At 37.0% G+C, this 19,272-nt stretch overlaps 1 protein-coding gene across 1 annotated transcript in view; it reads left to right on the forward strand.

The window, feature by feature from the left end:
• The window catches only part of LOC131673513 (uncharacterized), a 1,322,481-nt gene that overhangs the window by 769,880 nt on the left and 533,329 nt on the right, over window positions 1-19,272 (forward strand). Inside the window, exon 5 of the mRNA XM_058951551.1 lies at window positions 5,115-5,584. Coding sequence (XP_058807534.1) covers window positions 5,115-5,584 — 470 coding nt within the window. The remainder of the gene's footprint in view (window positions 1-5,114; window positions 5,585-19,272) is intronic.

Consider the following 19,272-nt stretch of genomic DNA (forward strand, 5'->3'; position numbering starts at 1 on the left):
GACTACTTACAGTGCATTAAAGATGTGATTGCCAGACCGGATACATTTCGGAATTGGCGAGTGGAAGACGGAATGCTGTATAGATTCTCGTCTGATAGATTACTCGATCCGGTCACAAATTGCGAACAATGTTGGCGCTTAATGGTACCGTTAGAACACAGGGCTCGGATGAAGCGAGACGCGCACTGCGAGCCATCGGCAGGACATTTCGGTAGGGTCAAAACGTATGATAGTGTTGCAAGGGAGTACTCCTGGCGTGGGATGTATCACGATATCACGGAGTTTGTACTATCGTATGAAGTATGCCAGAAGTACAAGATTGAACAGAAGCTACCGATAGGATTAATGAGCAAACGTGTAGTCGAACGACCATGGCTAGTGGTAGCGGCGGATGTAATCGAGCTGCCAAGAAGTAAGAATACGTTTAAATAATTAGTCATATTTCAGGATTTATTTACTAAATATGTAGAGTTTAAGCCTCTCGTGTCGGCTACGGGAAAAGCTCTTGCACAAACTCTCGAGGAACTTATTTTATTTAGATGGGAGATTCCGATTTACTTAGTCATGGATAATGGAAAGAATTTTTGTGGAAACGAATTTCGAGCGACGTTAGACGAGTACAAAATCACCTGTTCACTCTGTCCGCCATACCATCAGCAGGCGAACTTCGCCGAACGAGCGATCAAGATGCTAAAGCTGATGGTGAGTTGAGCGAATCCGCTCCTACATATCATCGACTTGTCGCGTATAATAGTTGAGCGAATACGCTCCTAACCGCTGCCTACTGTCACGGTTTCATGGTGTAAGCGAGCGCGATCACCATCTTAATTTGTAAGAATCCGTATATGTATCATTTCGATGGCGTAAATAAAGAGATCGCTTTTTGTAATTATTTCGACTTCTTCCCTTCACCTTCCTTGTCATCGCGGTAGATTCGCGCCCGTGGAATTCAGCGCCGGCTTCCTTGACCGAAATAGGACCCTTTAATAAATCGTAGGGGGTACTTTAATAATGCTGTGATACATATTTCCCTGTCGTTAAAGTAACTTTTCGGAGTCCATAGATATTCTTTGAGCATTTTCTTCTTTTTATTTCGATAAGCAGTCTCGGCTACCATACGGCGTCGAATGCTCCTCAGATGTCTAGTGGAATAGTCACGACGTATTCGAAGCTTTTGCCAGATTCTACTTTTTCCATAATCTCTCGTAGACGAGAAATCGCATTCTCTGTGGATTTTCCAGATCTAAATCCGTACTAATCCAACGAAGCACATTCATCTCTCTTTATAACATTTGTCATATGACTTATCATTATAGATAACAAGCGGGGATTTCATTATCAGACTCTCTGATTTATTAGAGCCTTTCAATACTGTAGTTAGTTTTTCAGTCTTTTACCTGCTTGGGAACACTACAATAGCTAAGTAGGCTATCAAAAATCTTGTTAACTCTGGCTGTAATGGACTAGCCTTTACCAGCATTATTGCTTCTATCCTATCTGCCCCTGGATTTTTCTTGGTTTTAGTAGCTCGTAGAGCTTCTCTAACTTCTCTGAGTATGAACAGCGGTGCTCGTCGGCCTCTGAGGCTTAGTGCATGCGTCTTTTTACCTCCGCATGCGCTATTCATGTCGACCTTTAGGACTAGCACATTCAATAGGACGCTGCTGATTTCGGTCGGTGGTTACTCCATTGAAACTTACTGTGCATATGGCTTTCGTCATAATAATCTTATTTGCCGCCTGTTTTTATGGCAAGGAGCAGCTATTTTTTTTGCTTTTTATGGTGCAGAAATTTTGCCAGCTTTCACATTTCCGGCGTTTTACTGTCTTTGAATAGTCTAACAAGTAAGTTCAATCTTTTCAGACTTTTGTCTAATTTCTTATGAATCCATTGTTGTTATTCATTATTATTATTATTAATCCGTTATTCTGTCAGGGGTATCTACGATATATTTGAGAACTAGGTCCCATTGCCTTTTGATTGCTTTCCTTTACTTAAAGATAATTAAGTTACATGTTCGATCTTACGTGATGACCTTACATGTATTACATGTATTTGTCAAAGATGCATCCCACCAGGTATGAGATTTTTTATATCTCACTTTTGGCGGGATAGATCTGCTCCCCGGAGGGTCATTTCCAAGGTCAGTTGAAGGTTGACCTTGCGTTACTCGGAGTAGCTTGCTTTTTTTATCACGGATTCGGAAATAACGAAGAATTCCATTTTCAGAAAACATCACATGTAATGTCTAGTTGACCCCTCAAGGTGATATGAAGCTCAATTTTTTTCATAGGAATCGCTATTCTTCACCTCGGATTCGGAAAGTAGGGACATTCTGTCGATGTTACGGTATAATGTGTATTCAATTCTTTATGCTTATTTAAAGGTCAAAGTAAATTTTTCAATAAAAACGATTATTTTTGCTTCTGATTTGAACGGAGTGACAAATTTAATGTCAAGATGAATGATAATTAATAATAAGCATTTCTTCAAGGCTCTTAAAAAAGTCGTTGGGCATTTTTTATATCTGTAAGTTTAAAGTATTCACAAATCTATACCACTATTTAGTGTAATATTTCAAATACGAGGTCTGTTCGGAAAGTATCGGGCCTACGTTTATATCTTCGCGCCATAGTGTTCGAGCGACCTCTACCGGACAGAAACGTCACCAGTAAAGCCTCACGAATCTATTGGTTACTTACTGACACCTGCCGGACGTATAGTTCATGCGCAGCGTGTCTTTGTTTACAGTGCCTTTTTTGCGTTCGTCGGATTTTGATATTGTCAAAAATGACTGAAAAACAAGATCAACGAATTTTGCTTTCGGAAACTATTGAAATGATGCAAAAGGCCTTCGGAAGCAAGTGTATGAGCAAAACACGAATAAAAGAGTGGTATAAACGGTTGAAGGATGGTCGCACTTCTGTCAATAGTGATTATCGTTCTGACCGACCTTCGACGATAAAAACTGCAGATAATATTGAGCGGGCACGACTTGCAATCAAACAAGATAGTCGTATGACTGTGCGAGAACTAGAAGAAGACCTTGGAATACCAAAAGCTATCATTTCAGAAATTTTAACCGAAAATTTAGAAATGAAACGCGTGTGTGCGCAATTCATCCCAAAATTGCTCACAACACAGCAGAAGAACATTCGCTTAGAAATCGCTCTGGACAATTTGGAAATGGTCAATAATGATGATAATGTGCTTAGAAAAGTTATTACAGGTGATGAATCATGGGTTTATGGTTATGATCCTGAAACAAAACAACAATCTTCACAGCATTCTGAATCCTCAAGACCAAAAAAAGCACGTCAAGGTCGGAGCAATGTTAAGTCAATGTTGATTGTTTTTTTCGATTGTGAAGGTGTTGTACATTACGAATATGCATCAATAGGTCAGACAATCAATAAAGAATACTACGTTCAAATTTTGAAACGTTTGCGTGATGCAGTAAGAAGAAAACGGCCGCACTTTTGGGAAAGTGGCTTCTCCATCACGATAATGCGCCAGCGCAATCGTCCAATCTTGTGCACCAGTTTTTGAGCAAACACAATATCTAATTGCTTCGATAACCTCCATACAGTCCCGACATAGCTCCTTGTGACTTTTGGCTGTTTTCAAAACTAAAAAAACCGCTCAAAGGACACCGATTCGATGACCAAACAGCCGTTGAAAACAATGCGACCAGTGTACTTAAGGCTATCCCTAAAAGTGAGTTCCAGGACTGTTTTGAAAAGTGGAAACATCGATGGAACCATGTTATTCAATCAAGTGGGGATTACTTTGAAGGATGCCACCCACCAATTAGTAAAGGAATTAACAAACGGTATACGGAAACATTGGGGCGGAAAGGAAAAGAGCAGGTTCAGAGGTCCTAAAAAAATAGTAGAAAAATCATGAACACCTTAAAAATAAAAAAAGAAACGATTTTTTAAAGATGTTTACCTTTATATCCATGTATTAATAGTTGGATGCTTAGCAACATAATTTGGAAATTTCATTTGCAGTGAAAACATTAGATTTTTTCGGAACATAATCTGCATGTAACGCTTTTAAAATTCCAATAAACTTTTTATAATTTCCTAAATCGATTTCATCAAACTTATTTACTTTTGATCTTAACTCTGAATATCTGATCATAAGTCGGTGACAATAGTTTTTCGGATAAGTCGTTGAACACGATGAAAACTGCTTCTTCAAAAGATAATGTTCCTTTTGATTCACGCCACGTTTTGAAATTATTATACTCTTTGGTATATTCTTATTTTGATTTTTTAGGTAGCTAGTCCGTAGAAATTATTTTTGATTTTTCCAATAGTTTCAGAGGTACCTCATTGGTACAATTAGAATCAGAGTCTCTGCTGTTGACACTGCTGTTGTTTATTTTCACGATTTATGTATCACTAAATTACTAAATAATATATTTTTTCTATTACTATCAAACAAATATTCAAAAGCTCTGTTTTTCAAATGCAAAGCTTATTCCAACACAAGAAGCGAAAAATGACTGAATGTGCTCAGACAAGAATCTTAAAGAAAGTGTCATAAGTAAATTTTTCAAGAAAAGAGGAAAAAACTGGAAAATGCCAGATTCGGTAGCAAACAAGAAAAGCAATAAAAGTAAGCACCTGTTTGACACATTGTGGTTATCTGCTATCGGAAAAGTGCAGCATATTTCACCTTTTTTGAATATTTATGACGGCCATCTATATCGGCCAGACCTTCTTTTACACGCCCTTTTTTAGGGCCTAGGCATTACATTTAGGATTTTGCGATCTCTGTAGAGGACGCGAAATATCATTTTGCAGCTTCTAATTTCACTTCTCACAATATCAAACGATCTATTTGCTAGAAAGCGATTTTTAAATGCTGCTGTTTTCACAAATGGCTTAAAGAATAATATGATGCTTCCAATAAATTGATGTCTTACAAATAATACTATAAAATTTTATTGATGTTGAATTCCACTATGACTAAAATTGATTTTTCATGATAGAGTGAATGTAAGTTATTCTTTCTATTTTTTTTCCCCGAAATTTTAATTAAATATAGTTATTTCAAATAATTATATTTACAATACAATAGTTATAATATTGATAATTTTCCAGATTCTAGTAAATTACTTCAAGATGACTTATCAGATTATCATAGGCAAAAAAATGAACTAGATTTCGATGGCGATAAAAAGAAAGTGAACCATTTTAAAAATAAATTTGATAAGTGTATTATGTCACTTTATTCACGATCTTCATCTACATCTTCATCGTGTTCAAAAAGTAGTATCAAATCGAATTCGAATCAAAACGGATCAATAACTCCTGACAATACATTTTCAGAATCCGATAATGGAAAAATAAACGAATCACTAGATGACATATGCAAACATGAATACGAATCTTTCAGTTCTCTTTATGGCTCACATTCGCTAACAATTTCAAAAAATATGAAAGAAGATTTAGCAACTCCAGAAAATTTGTGCATTCGTAAATCACCTAATATCGCTGCAAATTGCGAAAATCAAGCAAATGTTCATTCTCTTAATCAAGGACTTATGAGGCATATTGCAACAAATTCTTTGGTATGTTTTCGATACTTATATATAATCATATATTTATTTTGGTATTAAATCTTTCAGTGAAAATGTAAATTATACGTGCCCTGTGGAAGAAAAATGATCGGAATAGTTAAGAAAATATACAATCACTAATCGGTTAAATAATGAAATGCCATTTCCAAAATGTATTTTACTTTGAAGAGATACATTCAAAAATATATACGCATAAGCCTCACTAAATAAGTCAATTTATACTCAGATGAGCAAAATTTTCAGTTTTTTATCTAACATGTTTGAGATATAGTATTTTTCGAAATAAACTACATGATCATTGTATACAACGCTTTCCTTCTAGCACAACATAAATGTGAATGCGTCGGGTATTACTTTATATAAAACTTTTCCCGATTATGCATGTGTACTGCCATCTGTACGTATGCAGGAATCACCTGTCTTTCGTACTTCTTGTGTAATGTACTAATATCACTCATCAATTAAATTAAATTTATTTAGAGAATGATTATTATTCTTATATTTTTATTGGTGCTGCTAACTAATAACTATCTTTCTTTTTCACAACTTTTAAAATAACTTATACTAACTTTAATTTCCAATATTAAAATTTTTGTCTACTAAATTCTTATACTAATTTAGTTATCAATGTGAAATTGTTAAATCAATTCTATATAGAAAAAAAAAATTTTTTTATAAATACTATTTGTCAATCTGACATATTTTCATAAAGTTAAATCAGATCATTAATATCTTGTAACCGCTGAGACTAAGATAAATATAAACCATTTAAAAAAAAATTTCCGTAATGTACTGATATTTAATTCTATCCCGTCGCGCTGTTCGTTCGCCATTGTGCGCTAGCAATATAATCGAAGGTGAGTAACGAGGTATAGATTATTATAATTAATTATATATTATGCAACGATTACCGAAAATCGTCAGACTCGCGCGAGGTTAATGAGCGGCTAAACGAGAGGAGCCGCGTTCGGTTCGCGAGAGAGAGAGAGCGCGTAGGGGCAATGACCGGGAGGGGAGGCTCCGACCGGCAGTATGACTGTGTCACTCAGTCAGTGCGTTGTCCTAACCTCCGTTTTCCCGAGCCGTTCAAGTTTACGTGTGGTGGTGCGAACTTAGAGGTGACTTTGCGAACTTGCGTGCGGTGTGCTAACAGCAGCAGCAGCAGTAGCAGTAGCAGCAACTGCAGTAGCAGCAACAGCCGCAGCAGCAATAGCAACAACAGTAGTAGCAGCAACAACAACAGCGGCAACAGTAATCGCGGCGGTGCAGCGAGCAGCGAAGCGGCGTTCTAGCGATTTGTTGTTCGGATACGGTTGGCCACCGTATCCTCATCGTTCCCGCGGTAGGTGCACCTCCCCTTGTTTTATTGTTGTAATTGGCGTGCGATCCCGCGCAGCGTGCGCGCGGAAATTAGTTGTTACATGCGAGCGGTTAGTTCGCGGTAGTCGCGGTTTTCTCTCTCTCTCTCATACGGCGTGCATTGTCATTCGCGCAAGCGTGCGCAAGACTCTCGGCAAAATCCCCGTGTAATTAACTTGCATGAATAAAGTGAACGTTAGCCTTTATTTGATCGCGTAATCATTATTGTGTCTTTCCTTTGTCCGGAGGTCGCGTCAGTGTTTGTTTACAGTAGATTCGAATTCGCCGGTTGCGTAGCACGAATCGTGCGAATACCGGTAGACGCGAATCGACAACCTAGGTTCCAGCGGCGGCCGCACGAGCGCTACTAGCAAGGGGCGACAGCGCCGCCAAGCGGGGAGTTGGAGGAACCCAACTCGGAATAGTAAGGAGACTCTGCGCAGGCGCACTCCGAGACAAGGTAGGTTGCTGTGCTTCGAGCACAGAGATAACAAGGCTTCGTCTAGTCGTAATAAAGGCACTTTCAAGAGATTATCGACTAAATGGCAGCCTGTTACAATTAATTAATATATTAATTATATAATTAATTAGGTTTATTCTTTGATCAAAACCACCTACCTTTCTCTCACATTTTACCTTTTATTTTTAGTTGTGATCGCGAAAATAGAGCAGTTTCTGACCTCGGAGCAAGTTAAAAAGTTATCGCATTTTTCGCGACTTCTTAGATAACTGAGTCGTCTCATGTTCGCGATACTCCGAGAAAAATAAAAATGTCAATTAAAATTCCGTTTTGCTAAAATCTATTCGTATTCCATGGGAGAGGAGTTGCTGACACGAGTTAGACAAATCCACCTCTACACAATGTGAAGCAAGAATAAAGAATAAGCTGTTTTAACTGTACCGACATTTTAGATCATACCCGCTCACTCCATTCGGAAAACGCTGAAACTGTACGCTTGTTAGAATCGATAGGCGCCTGTAATTTTTTTTCATACATTTTCAGACTTGAATTCTCGACTACTGTTGCAACTTGAGTAAAGTAGTTTGACGCCCGTTAAATAAGTCAGGGAAACGAATTACTTGGAGTAAGCAGTTTCTTAAAATTTTAATAGCGAATTAAAATCTCAATGAAAGTAAATCCTCTTCACTGCCCAGTCAAAATTTGAGTTGTTTTCGTCAAATCGCCATATGTATATACATCGGCAAATACATGAAAAGATAAATACAGAAAGCATTTTTCAATAGTTAAGCGTGGGAATTGCTCGATAATGGTTTAGCGATGTTTTACTGGAATTGCAGAAGACGATTTGGAAAAAATTGATAGGATTATGGTTGAAATACTCGTATCACGTTATTTTAGTGTCCAATTCGTGGACTCGACTCTATCACAGAAAAGCACTTGTTAAAATTTATGGAAAAGAAATTATTCCCTCTTTCTTATATTAAGCACGCACCTTGCATATCAAGTCGGAAGATGAGTTTGATAATTTCCTTGATTTAATTGGTATTGCTCGTTGAAGAAATAGGCGCTCTGCCTATTCCTGCGGAGTTTAGTCCCTAGCTGACTTTCGTCTAGTCAAGCAAAGGGATTGAGATTTTGTCAGAGTCTTCGTCCCGTTAGAGTCTCAGCACAGTGCAGATATCCGCAGGGATTTCTAAGGTCCGATCAGTTAGAAGGACCAAACGAGAGTGTCTTGCCAAGCTCGCAATAAAAGTGGAAAAAGTAATTAGACAATTGCAAACATGTTGAGAATAGCAAGAACTACCGTTAATTAAGTTAGTTCGAACTTACTTAAGTAACTTCTTAAAGTTTCGAGAAACAGAAATCGTAAGGAATAAAAAAATCACCGGTAGACCAAGCTAAACGACTAAATCAGGAAATAATTATATCGTGCGACTTAGTATTAGAAATCAACGTCTTACTGTTCCTCAATTGTGTCCTGAAATCAAGGAATACAGTGATAATAAAATAAGTGTTTCTACAGTAAAACGGCGACTAGTTGATAAAAGTCTATCAGGAAGAGTTGTGAAAAAAAACTCTTTTGAGAAAAAAGACTTCAGTGAGCTAAAACGCATAGAAATTGAAAAAGCATTAGTCAGTGGAAGAATGTCCTATGGAGTGAGGAATCCATATTTGAAATTTTTGGCTCCAAATGTCGATTCAAATTCGGATCTACGTGCGACGACGAGTAAATGGAAAGTTCTCAAAGGAATGTATCGTACCATTTGTGAAACATGGAAATGGTTCTGCACTGATCTGGGGACATTCGGGGGATCAAAAGTAGGCGAACTCATTAAAAAAATAGCATTTTGAAAAAACAACAGTACGAACGAATTTTGCAGAAAAAGAACCCAGCCGGGCAAGAATGTCAAAAATGCCCCTCGCGGAATCGTAATTCTGACTTGAGGGATCTTTCGGTTATCAAAAATTATGACCTCAGTCAAATTTTCAGGTTCCTAACACAACAAGGGGCAAGATTGGACGCCATTTTGTCTAAAATGATTTTTTGTCAATATCTTGGTCAATTTTAGAGCTACGAAAAAATTGTTTTCTTCATTTTATAGGATTTTTTAAGGGCTACAAACCTGTTCTATTCAAAAAATTTTTGGCGCGAAATTCGAATTTTGGCGGCCATTTAAAAATTTGAATTTGCCGCCATTTTTTTTGGACATACCTGCAATTCTAAAAAAAATGTTATTGGGTTTCTTTTATCAAAAGAATATGCCTGATTTTTTTCAGATTTTTTCAAGTGGTAGAACAGGGTCAAAAATATTAAAAACCGTTTTTTTCCATTTTTTGAGCCTCTATAAGGTCACCAAAACTCTATATTTATATTTCTAAGCCATTTTCAAATAAATATCGACGTACTCAAACTTCTCTCTTTCCTATTAACCGTTCAAATAGGTTAAAACAATAAAAATTGCAATTTCTAAGAACTTTTTCCGTATTTACAAGCCCGCCATTAGAGTACTGATTTTATGCTAACAAGTATCACCGTACTTTTATTTCAAACTCTAATTATCTCCTACTAGTTTTTCATGATTTCACTCAATAGATTTCGTTTAAGTATTATCCAACTTTATTTTGATGTATAAATATATGAATATATAAATAAATACACGAATTTCCAATAATTATTGTATTTTAATCAAGCAAATGGAGTACAGTAATTGGGTAACCATTTGCGTCGACTAGAGCAATATATTTTAATTTTTAAAACTATTTAAAGTATATATAGATGAAATAAAGAATAAACAATATATAATACAAAAATAAAATTGAATATCAATATCTTTCGTATGCTATTAATCTTCGTCACTATCATCATTAATGACTGGTGTAACCTTTTCAATGGCAAAAATGGAACTCAAAATTTTAGCTGGCCTAAGTGTTCGCCCAATATATCTTCCTCGCGATAAGTAATATATAATAGCAGTAACGTGAGCGCAACAGCCAATGGTGCGATTGCCATTAGCGCACTGCCAACAATACCTCAGGATTCCTTCATAATTATTTGTATTTGGACGGTAATGCAAGAAACAGTTGTAGGTGTTTTTATTGACATGCCAGATTTTACTTTGAATTTTAAAATATTTTTTTTGCTATCAAATAATAAGCATCAAGTTCGCCTTCATCATTCATTATTTCAGCTAAGTATGATAAAGCTTGTTGTAATTGATAAGTGCCAGAAAAAAATATCTTCAATTCATTTTCTTCCAATCAAGGAACATTCGTTACTTCACTTGATATCAATTGTTTAAAAGGAACTGTTTTTCTACTCCACCTATTTTCCTCAACTTCTTTAGATAAAGTATTTTCTTGATTTCGTTGTTGAAGCATCCGTGAAATAATGGTTTCCGTTAAAGAAGGGTCTACTACGAAGCGCTTTCCGAATTTATTATGTAAAAAACAAGCTACTTTGCAGTACAAACCAGCTTTTGGCAACATTGTGTTATAAAACTTATGGCGAAGTCGTTTATATTTATTACCAATAACTCCATGCACTGCTTCGATTTGCCAACGCACCGCAGTAACAAAACGACTTTCATTAGATTCTTTCCGTGTTAATTGTGACTTTGAATCTTTGACAGCTGGCATCAAGACCTTGTATCCCATATTTTCGAGGTCTTGTTTCACATCACGAAAGCCTCTATCTACCACCCAAATATCTCTTTTTACCATCAATTTTGGTAGTCCATCTTTATCTTTCATCAGAAGTTTCATGATTTGAGCATCGTTTAAATTCGTATCGAAAGGACCGACCACGTCAACCACGTATCCATCTAAGCAGCAAATAGTAAAAGGTTTGCATAAAGGAACTTTCTTTTGACAAGAATAAGATTTTCTTTGGTATTCATTATTTGTGCTTTTTTCATGGCGGAGATAAGTTCCATCTCCAATCAAAGCTAATTAATTATATTTTTAATATTGTGTAAGGCTTTAGCAATAGGAGTATTGTGACTTATTTACTATTCTCTAGTTAAGGCGTTCAATCCAAAACCTGTAGCAAGCACATCTTTTTCAAAAGATGTTAAAATTGAGTTGCAGAAATCCGACACTTGTTGCTCACAATCAAGACCTAGAACTGCAGAAATGATTTTGTTCGAATTTCCACTGACTAGTTTGAATAAAAATACCACCAATGCTTGTGTAACATTTCGCGATTCGGAATTCCGTAAAGATGTCGTACGTGAACGAAGTTCAAGTACATTTTCCCAAGTTAATCCAGCAGTAAGTACTTGTAAACGTTTTTCAGGTATGGAAAAGTCTCCTATTCTATCATGAATTTCAGAATCTACTCGGGCAGACAATTGATTAAGTATGGCAGTGAGTTCTGGAATTGGTATAATGCTTGTAGTAGAATAAACTTCAACATTTTTCATATCTTCTTCGTAAAATCTATTTTTGATAAGATTTTTGGGACAGCACCTATTACCAGAAGATATATATATGTTTCTACTAGAAAAGACTTGCATTCGAGCTTCTGTTGGAACTATAATCAAATTGTCTTTCAACCTGCATAGGCAGCAATAACGATGACTGCATAATGTTCTGTTAATTTCCATTTCCACTAGCTCCACTTCTTCCTACAGTTTCGGTTCTGTATAAATGAATCCCGGACTTTCTTCGGTCGTTGAAAGTGATTCTGAAGATGGAAGATCGAAAGGCGGCGTTTTTACATGCTTACCCGGCTGGGTTCTTTAACTTCATCTGGTACAAAAATTATTAGGAAATAATTTACCTTTCAACAAGATAACAATCCGAAGCATAATTCCAAAGTATGTAAAACTTATTTCGAAAATTTACAGAAAAAGAAAAAATTAGCTGTCATGGAATGGCCACCGCAATCACCAGATCTCAATTTAATCGAATTAGACTGAGAAGAATTATTATGGATCGAGCTGTACGTAAGATGTGTCCGACTTTAAAATCCTATTTATGGAAAATTTTACAGCAAGAAGAAAAAGAAATCACGAGTGAGAAATTGAATAAATTAATAATAAGGATTCCTCGATTATGTAATGCTATGATACTAAATAAAGGTGGTCATTTGGACGAAAAAAAAATGTTTAAATATGAAGAAACAATTGTGATAGTGCGTATGTACATAGATACTGATTTATGTAGTTTATCAAGATGTCATAATTACAAACATTATTATTTAGCAACATAAAGTTCAGTTGAAACTAGTCTATGATATAAATAGTAATTGTATTTTGTTTGCTAGTTGATGGAATATGATAAACTAAAATCGGATGTTAGTTTTTTGTGTTTCAAGTTGTATAGTATGAAAAACGTATGCTTGTATACGTTTATTTATTTAAGAAAATACAAATATTATATGTTTCTAACTTAATTTATGATTCTAATTAATACCATTTATCCAATGGACAAGATATACGAGTAGAATAATAACTTGAACCTCAATATCGAAAAATTCATCTTCTTTAAATATTCCAGAACATTTTTCAACATTATCCATACCGTAATTAGAGCCTTTTTTCTTAGTAACATTTTTCTTGATGTATCAAAATTTCCAAGCTCGGTCCAGTCGTAGTGACAACCCTGCGCTTAGGACAAAATGGGCAAATGCAGCGCCCTGCCAATTATTAGGTTAACTTTTAGGAAACACAGATTGTTGGCGTACTACGTCCAGCTGGTATCCGCCGCGGAAACCCGTCACGCTCTAATTGGGAGTGCAGCCATTTCTGCAGCCACCCGGGACTGCACGTACCAACCGTTGCCACAACAAGGCAGAGCACAACCGCATAGCAACGGCGTATCAGGCCAGTCGGCCGGCTGCCTAATCGGGGACCACTAATTACGAGGATCAACCGGTCTCTTTGGCCGGAGAAGGAATTCAGCCAAAGGATACATGAACGCGGCGCTCTTTGGACGCGAGCACATACTTGCAGTCACATATTGAGTATCCAAATCATACACTTCTCGCATAAATTAAAGGAACAAAAAAAGTTTCTAATTTTTTTAGCAATTTTGAACAGGCTGTATTTCAGTGATAAATTGTACAGGTAATAAAAAAATATAGCTTTTAAAGCTTAAAGACTCTAGATTTCGAATTTTTTGGTCACAAATTTTTTGGAACACCTGTAGTCATGCAATTTTTGGATAAAGCACGAAAAAAAATTTTCCAAAATTTTTACCTTATTATTTTACTCTACGGTCATGAAAAAAATTTTTCTAGCTAAAGCAATGCATAGGTCGCATAGCCTGTTCATTCAGTTTCAATTTACTTTTTGCGGAAGTCAGATACGACCATTTGTCTTTGAGATATCGAATTTTGAGTGCAAAATGATTCTTTTTCACTCAACTGCCGATATTTCTGAAACTACTGGTCGCCCAGCTAATGGACAGGGGGTTTCGTTTTCTGCAGAAGATTTCCTATAAAAATCTATCATGGTTAATTGGAAAAAAAATTTTTTTTATCTGTAACTTTAACGTGAAAAAAGAGTAAAAAAGTGCCAATTTCCCTTTTTTTGGTCAATAGACTGTATTGTAACGGCGGCTCAAAAAAAAAAAAGACAAAAAAATCCCGGCCACTCACTTAGCTCGTAAATTAAGATGAAAAACTGCGTACAGCCGAATAAGGAAAATTTTTTCTGTGAACTGCAGTTTTCGGCTCGCGCATCTGGCAATCTTCGGATGTTGAAAACAATCAGAGCGATTTTACGATCGAGCCATCCGGAGTAGCCAGATTGCGAGCATCTTTAGAAAGTAGAGATCTGCAGCGCACATATGCATCCTGCCGATAGTACTATTATTTTATCTTAAATAATTTATTCTCAATATTACTAATTTCTTTTGAATTGAAGGAAGCGCATTTGCTTGCAAATCTCTTAAAAAATTGCGAAATTTATCTATTGTAAGTAACATTCGAGTAATCAACACGAACTATTTTAATTAATAGTTTTTGTTTATTGCTCGGATATGTTTTAATTTTATACCTAAATATAAATATGGGAATAATTTATTATCTTTCCGTATTTATTAGGATTTTCTTCTTAGGAAACTCCTCCCGGCTTCCCAGGTAGCGTCCCGAGCAGATACAGGACCAAATCGTCTTCTCCTCTCTGTTTTCTTCTCGGCCCTTTGTCCTCGGCTGCACTTCTGACTTTTTCACTGCTGGCCATCTACCGTCTTGCTCCGATCGACTCGGAAAACCTTCTGACTCTCTACTCAACTTACTACCGTTCGTTTCGCTCGTTTTTTCTCGTGATCTACAGCTTCTTCGTCGTTCTTTTTCTCTCCCCACTTGATCTACTTATTAGGCGGCGCACCACCAATGCGCTAATTGGTTCGAAACGCGCACCTGCCTAATCTTGCGTAGGGCACGCACGCCCCTAACTATTTCTCTCTCTCTCTCTCTCTCTCTCTCTCTCTCTAACACCTCTATACTCTCGTCAGCTTAACAGCTTCGGGCCTGCTCGGCCTCGCTCGGCAATCTCCGTCAGCTGAAACAGAGACCATGCATTAGACGCATTCTTAAAGAAAAAGCAGAACAAAAGAAAAAGCACCGTTCGATTCTGCAGAAAAAAATACGTGGAAAACATATAATACTTTACGGAACGATATTTGATTATTGTCGAAAACAATCAAGATTATTGGACATATCTACTCAGAAATCTCAATTATTATTAGTTAAATAGACTTTAATAAATCTTTACAATACCAATGTGTTGTAATTTTTAAAGATAAGTTTTGAATGAAAATACAAAATACAGCTCTAGTCTTTGTCCCTATCTTCATCAGTGACAGGAACCACACTATTTACATCAAAGAAATTGGTTAGTTATTCTGCTGGTTTTGGGATGCGTAATGAATATTTGGTACATACTAAGTAATAAATTATAGATCATCATAAGAACAACACACAACTGTCCTGTTGCTGTTAGCAAAGTTACAATAATATCTTTTTATAACTTTTATACCTTAAGTGTTAGGCTTGTAATGCACGCAGAACTTGTACGTCTTGCTATTGATGTGTCTTGATTTTACTTCAAATCTGATAACATCATGTTCTTCTTTAGAATACTTAATTCAAGATCTAAATATTCGTGATCGCCCAGCATTTTCGCTAAGTGACATACTGCTTGCGATAATTGATGTGCCAGTAAAAAGTATTTGTAATTCTTTTACGGTTAGTTCTGCAAAGTCTTGCAAATCGTTTGATGTTACTGTACTAAAAGGGGTAGTTTTTCTATTCCAGTTATTCTATTCAATAAATTCTGCCAAAGTATTTTTTACATTCATCATTTCATTGATTCTGTCAATGATCAAATTAATCTCAAATGAAATAATCTCTTTCTTTTAAGAGATTGTTAAGACCTCCAGGAGAGTTCAATATTTGATCTAAAATTTTAGCATAATTGAGGTTGGCATTGAATAGTTTATCGGCATTAACTATAAAATTATGTAGTTGCGATTATAAAGAGCTTGCATAAGGGTGTTTTTTTTCTGTGTAAATACGATTTTCTTTGATACACATTATTACTGCATTTTTGATGACGTAAATACCTACTATCACATACTATAGCCAGGCTATTTCTTAAATTAAATAATATCTGTGTTACAGGTGATGTTTGACAAACAATTCTCTGGAATAAGCCTCATAACGAAAATGTTTATGTAAAACTTCTTTTTCAAAATATTTTAGAATAGCACTAATACATTTTTTAACTTCTTTTTCTGTGGTTTCAAGAATAGCAGCTATACATAGATAAAAATTTCCAGTTCTTAATTTCATTAAAAACATAACTAGGGCTTGAGTAATATTTCGGTTACCTGAACTTCGCATAGAAATCAACATTTCTCGAAGAATGATTATATTTTCCTACGGCAGACCTATTAATGCTTTTATTCTCTTTTCAGACATTGCATATTCGCCAATTTTATCATGCAGGCCAGCATCGTTTGTTTCTGATAAGGCTTCAAGAAATTTGGGCAATTTCTGTGATTCAATTTCACATTCACCATTAGCAGTAAATATATTTAATAATTCTTTCTTATAAAATCGTTTTATGATAAAATGCTTCTTACAACATCTGTTTTTTCTTGGAATAAATATTCTCTTTTTTATGAATACTTGTATTCGAACATTGAATGGTACATCTTGAAGATCTTTAGTTTCTTTGCATATAAAACAGTACTTATAAGTTATGATGGTTCATGGAAAAGGCATGGCTATCATTTCGACTTCAATGGTATCAATGGGACCAAATGGTGGATCCGTTCGAGAAGAATCTGATTGTTGACTAGAATATGTAGTTGTATATTGACTACTTTTACTTTCTCCAGACTTTTTGTCCCGTGAAGGTCTATCAGATTCTGTGCTATTTCCTTGCGTTTAGTATTTCTTCCCCTTTCTCATTACATCTTCCCAATTTCGTATCGCTTGGTCCTCTCGTTGAAACACGAGTTGGATAGACTTGATACATTGTTTAACGCTTAGAACTTGAATCATGAGGATCTTTGTAGGTCTAAGTGGAATCTATTATCAGGTATTCACTGGGCCTTCTGAAAGGATTGGTGCTTGAATATTGGATTTTAGATTCAGGTTCAATAAGTATTTTTAAACAACACCAATCTTTCCTTACCCGGGTAAAGTGAGAAATCATAACCCGAAAAGGATAGAAAATTTTCCAGTCTCACAATTCATATAACATAACAAGTATATATTATATATATATAATTAAAACAATATCCTATACTGATTGGCCTAATAAAAAATGTTGACATTTCTTTCTTCAATCTTCCAGTACAATTCAAAATTATTTTCAAGACTTGTGACCTATAATGTCGGCGTGTTTTATTGCGTAGAATGCGATAAGGCTACATGACAGGTTTTATAATAGACATTGAAATCACTAGAACCAAAGAGCTACTGTAAAGCCGCTGAAAACTGGGGAAAAAAACTTATTTTGTCGTTTATTGAAAAAATTCTAAAATTTTTATTTGTATATTTATATTTTCCCACTCTATACACCCTTTAAAAATGAAAACAATAATAACGAATGTTTAAGCTCCTTTCATCTATTTCAAGTTTTATGATTTAATGAATCAAGATAGCATCATGTATATGAAAAAAAAAATAGAATTTTTTCGTATGGCTACATTGTTTTTATTAAAATCGTGACACTGGAGATTAAAAATCTATCTAAAGCAATGCAAGAACCCGTACCCAATTATTGTATCACAAATTATTTTTAAAGGGGAAAGTAAGGGAGGCTCTTTCGCTCCTCTGAACAATGACGATGGGCCTCGTCATTAAATTAGCGTTTTGGGCTTCGGCTTGAGAGGAAAGGAATGTAAGGCGCACACAATAATCACTCGCGATAGACGTTAACAATATTTATTCTCGACTTTTAACAATAAAAAGCGACGATGCGAGTTCACGCGTCGTCCTCAAAGCCGCGTGCCTGCGCTCGTGCGGACAATCGCAAGGGGGCACGTTACAATTATTTTGAGAGAATACAAAGGAGGGACTCGTTATAATTACGGAATTCGCCGTGTTCGCGGAAGATCGCGATTACTTTGCCGACGCGTCGCGCACTCACGGATGTAGAGAGAAAGAGATAGGGAGAGAGAGAGACGACCTGACCTGGTGAGGGCTGCTGGCAGGAATCGCCGCAGCAGGAACCGTCGCTGGTAATTGCTGGCAGGAACAGTTGCTGGTAATTGCTGGCAGGCAGGAAATGCTGCTGGACTGTAGGCAGGCTCGTGGCAGGCTCGGATGTGGATTCTTCGATACTATCGTCGTTGGAATTCCTCTCCCTGTGCTGCTAACTGCTTGGCGTCCTCTGCTTCTTTGTCTGATTGGGTCTCTCTCGCGTGCACACGATCGGCCGTCAAACGATCCGTCTAACTCAGAATCTCGGCTCGAACTCTCTCCTCTAATCGTTCGCGCATCGACTCGAGCGACGCCGGCGGCTTGGCTCCCGCGGGCGGATCACCGCGGGTCACTTGCGCTCGCTTACTCACTACTCGTGACACGTCATTCTCTCTTCTTCTTACCGCAACCGCTCTCGCTCCCAATTGGCTCCAAATGACGATGCCCGACTCAGTTATTGGTCCTGAAATAAAGCGGTGGGAACATCGGTATCGGTTCGTAGTTTCAAACGCTCGCCAGGATAACAGCGAAGGAGCGAAGCTACGAGAGAAAGAGAAAGAGAGCGAGCCAAACAGGGCCGGCTATCCTAGCCAGGGCCCCGTCACAGCCCTCTCCAAGTCATCGATCTCTCTCCTACGATCGACTGACGATCATCTCGCTCCTCTCCGCGAGTGCCCGAAACGATGTTCGCTCATGAAAAGAACAGGATAATAGGATCGAAAGGGTTATACATCTCAAATGCACGTGTCGAAGGTACATGCACCTCGGTCCCCATTCAACCCTTACATGCATTCTTGAACCTCCTGGCGCCTTTGCAGGTAACATACCATGTATCCTCGATAACCGAGAACTCGCAAACCTCCGCTGCGTCCTCGAACTCGCGCGAGAGTGCATTTGGGACATGCTGTAAAGCTCCTTTCCTGTGCACGATCTTGCAATCGAGCTGTTGGAACTCCAGCACCCATCGCTCGAGTCGTCCCGTGAGGTCTCGCTTACTGAACAATCTAATCAATGCGCTATGGTCCGTTACCACTACGAAATGAAACTCCTCGATATACGGCCTAAACTTCTTAATCGCAAAGCTAACTGCTAAAAACTCGATCTCGCTAACCATATACTGCGCTCATGCGGGTTTAGCATGCGACTCGCATAACAAATCGGGTGTTCACCGTCCTCAAATATTTTCACTAAGCA

This window comes from Phymastichus coffea, unplaced genomic scaffold (genome assembly GCF_024137745.1).
Source record: "Phymastichus coffea isolate CEN01 unplaced genomic scaffold, Cenicafe_Pcof_1.1 PCOF00013, whole genome shotgun sequence".
In the NCBI taxonomy this organism is placed as follows: Eukaryota; Metazoa; Arthropoda; class Insecta; order Hymenoptera; family Eulophidae; genus Phymastichus; species Phymastichus coffea.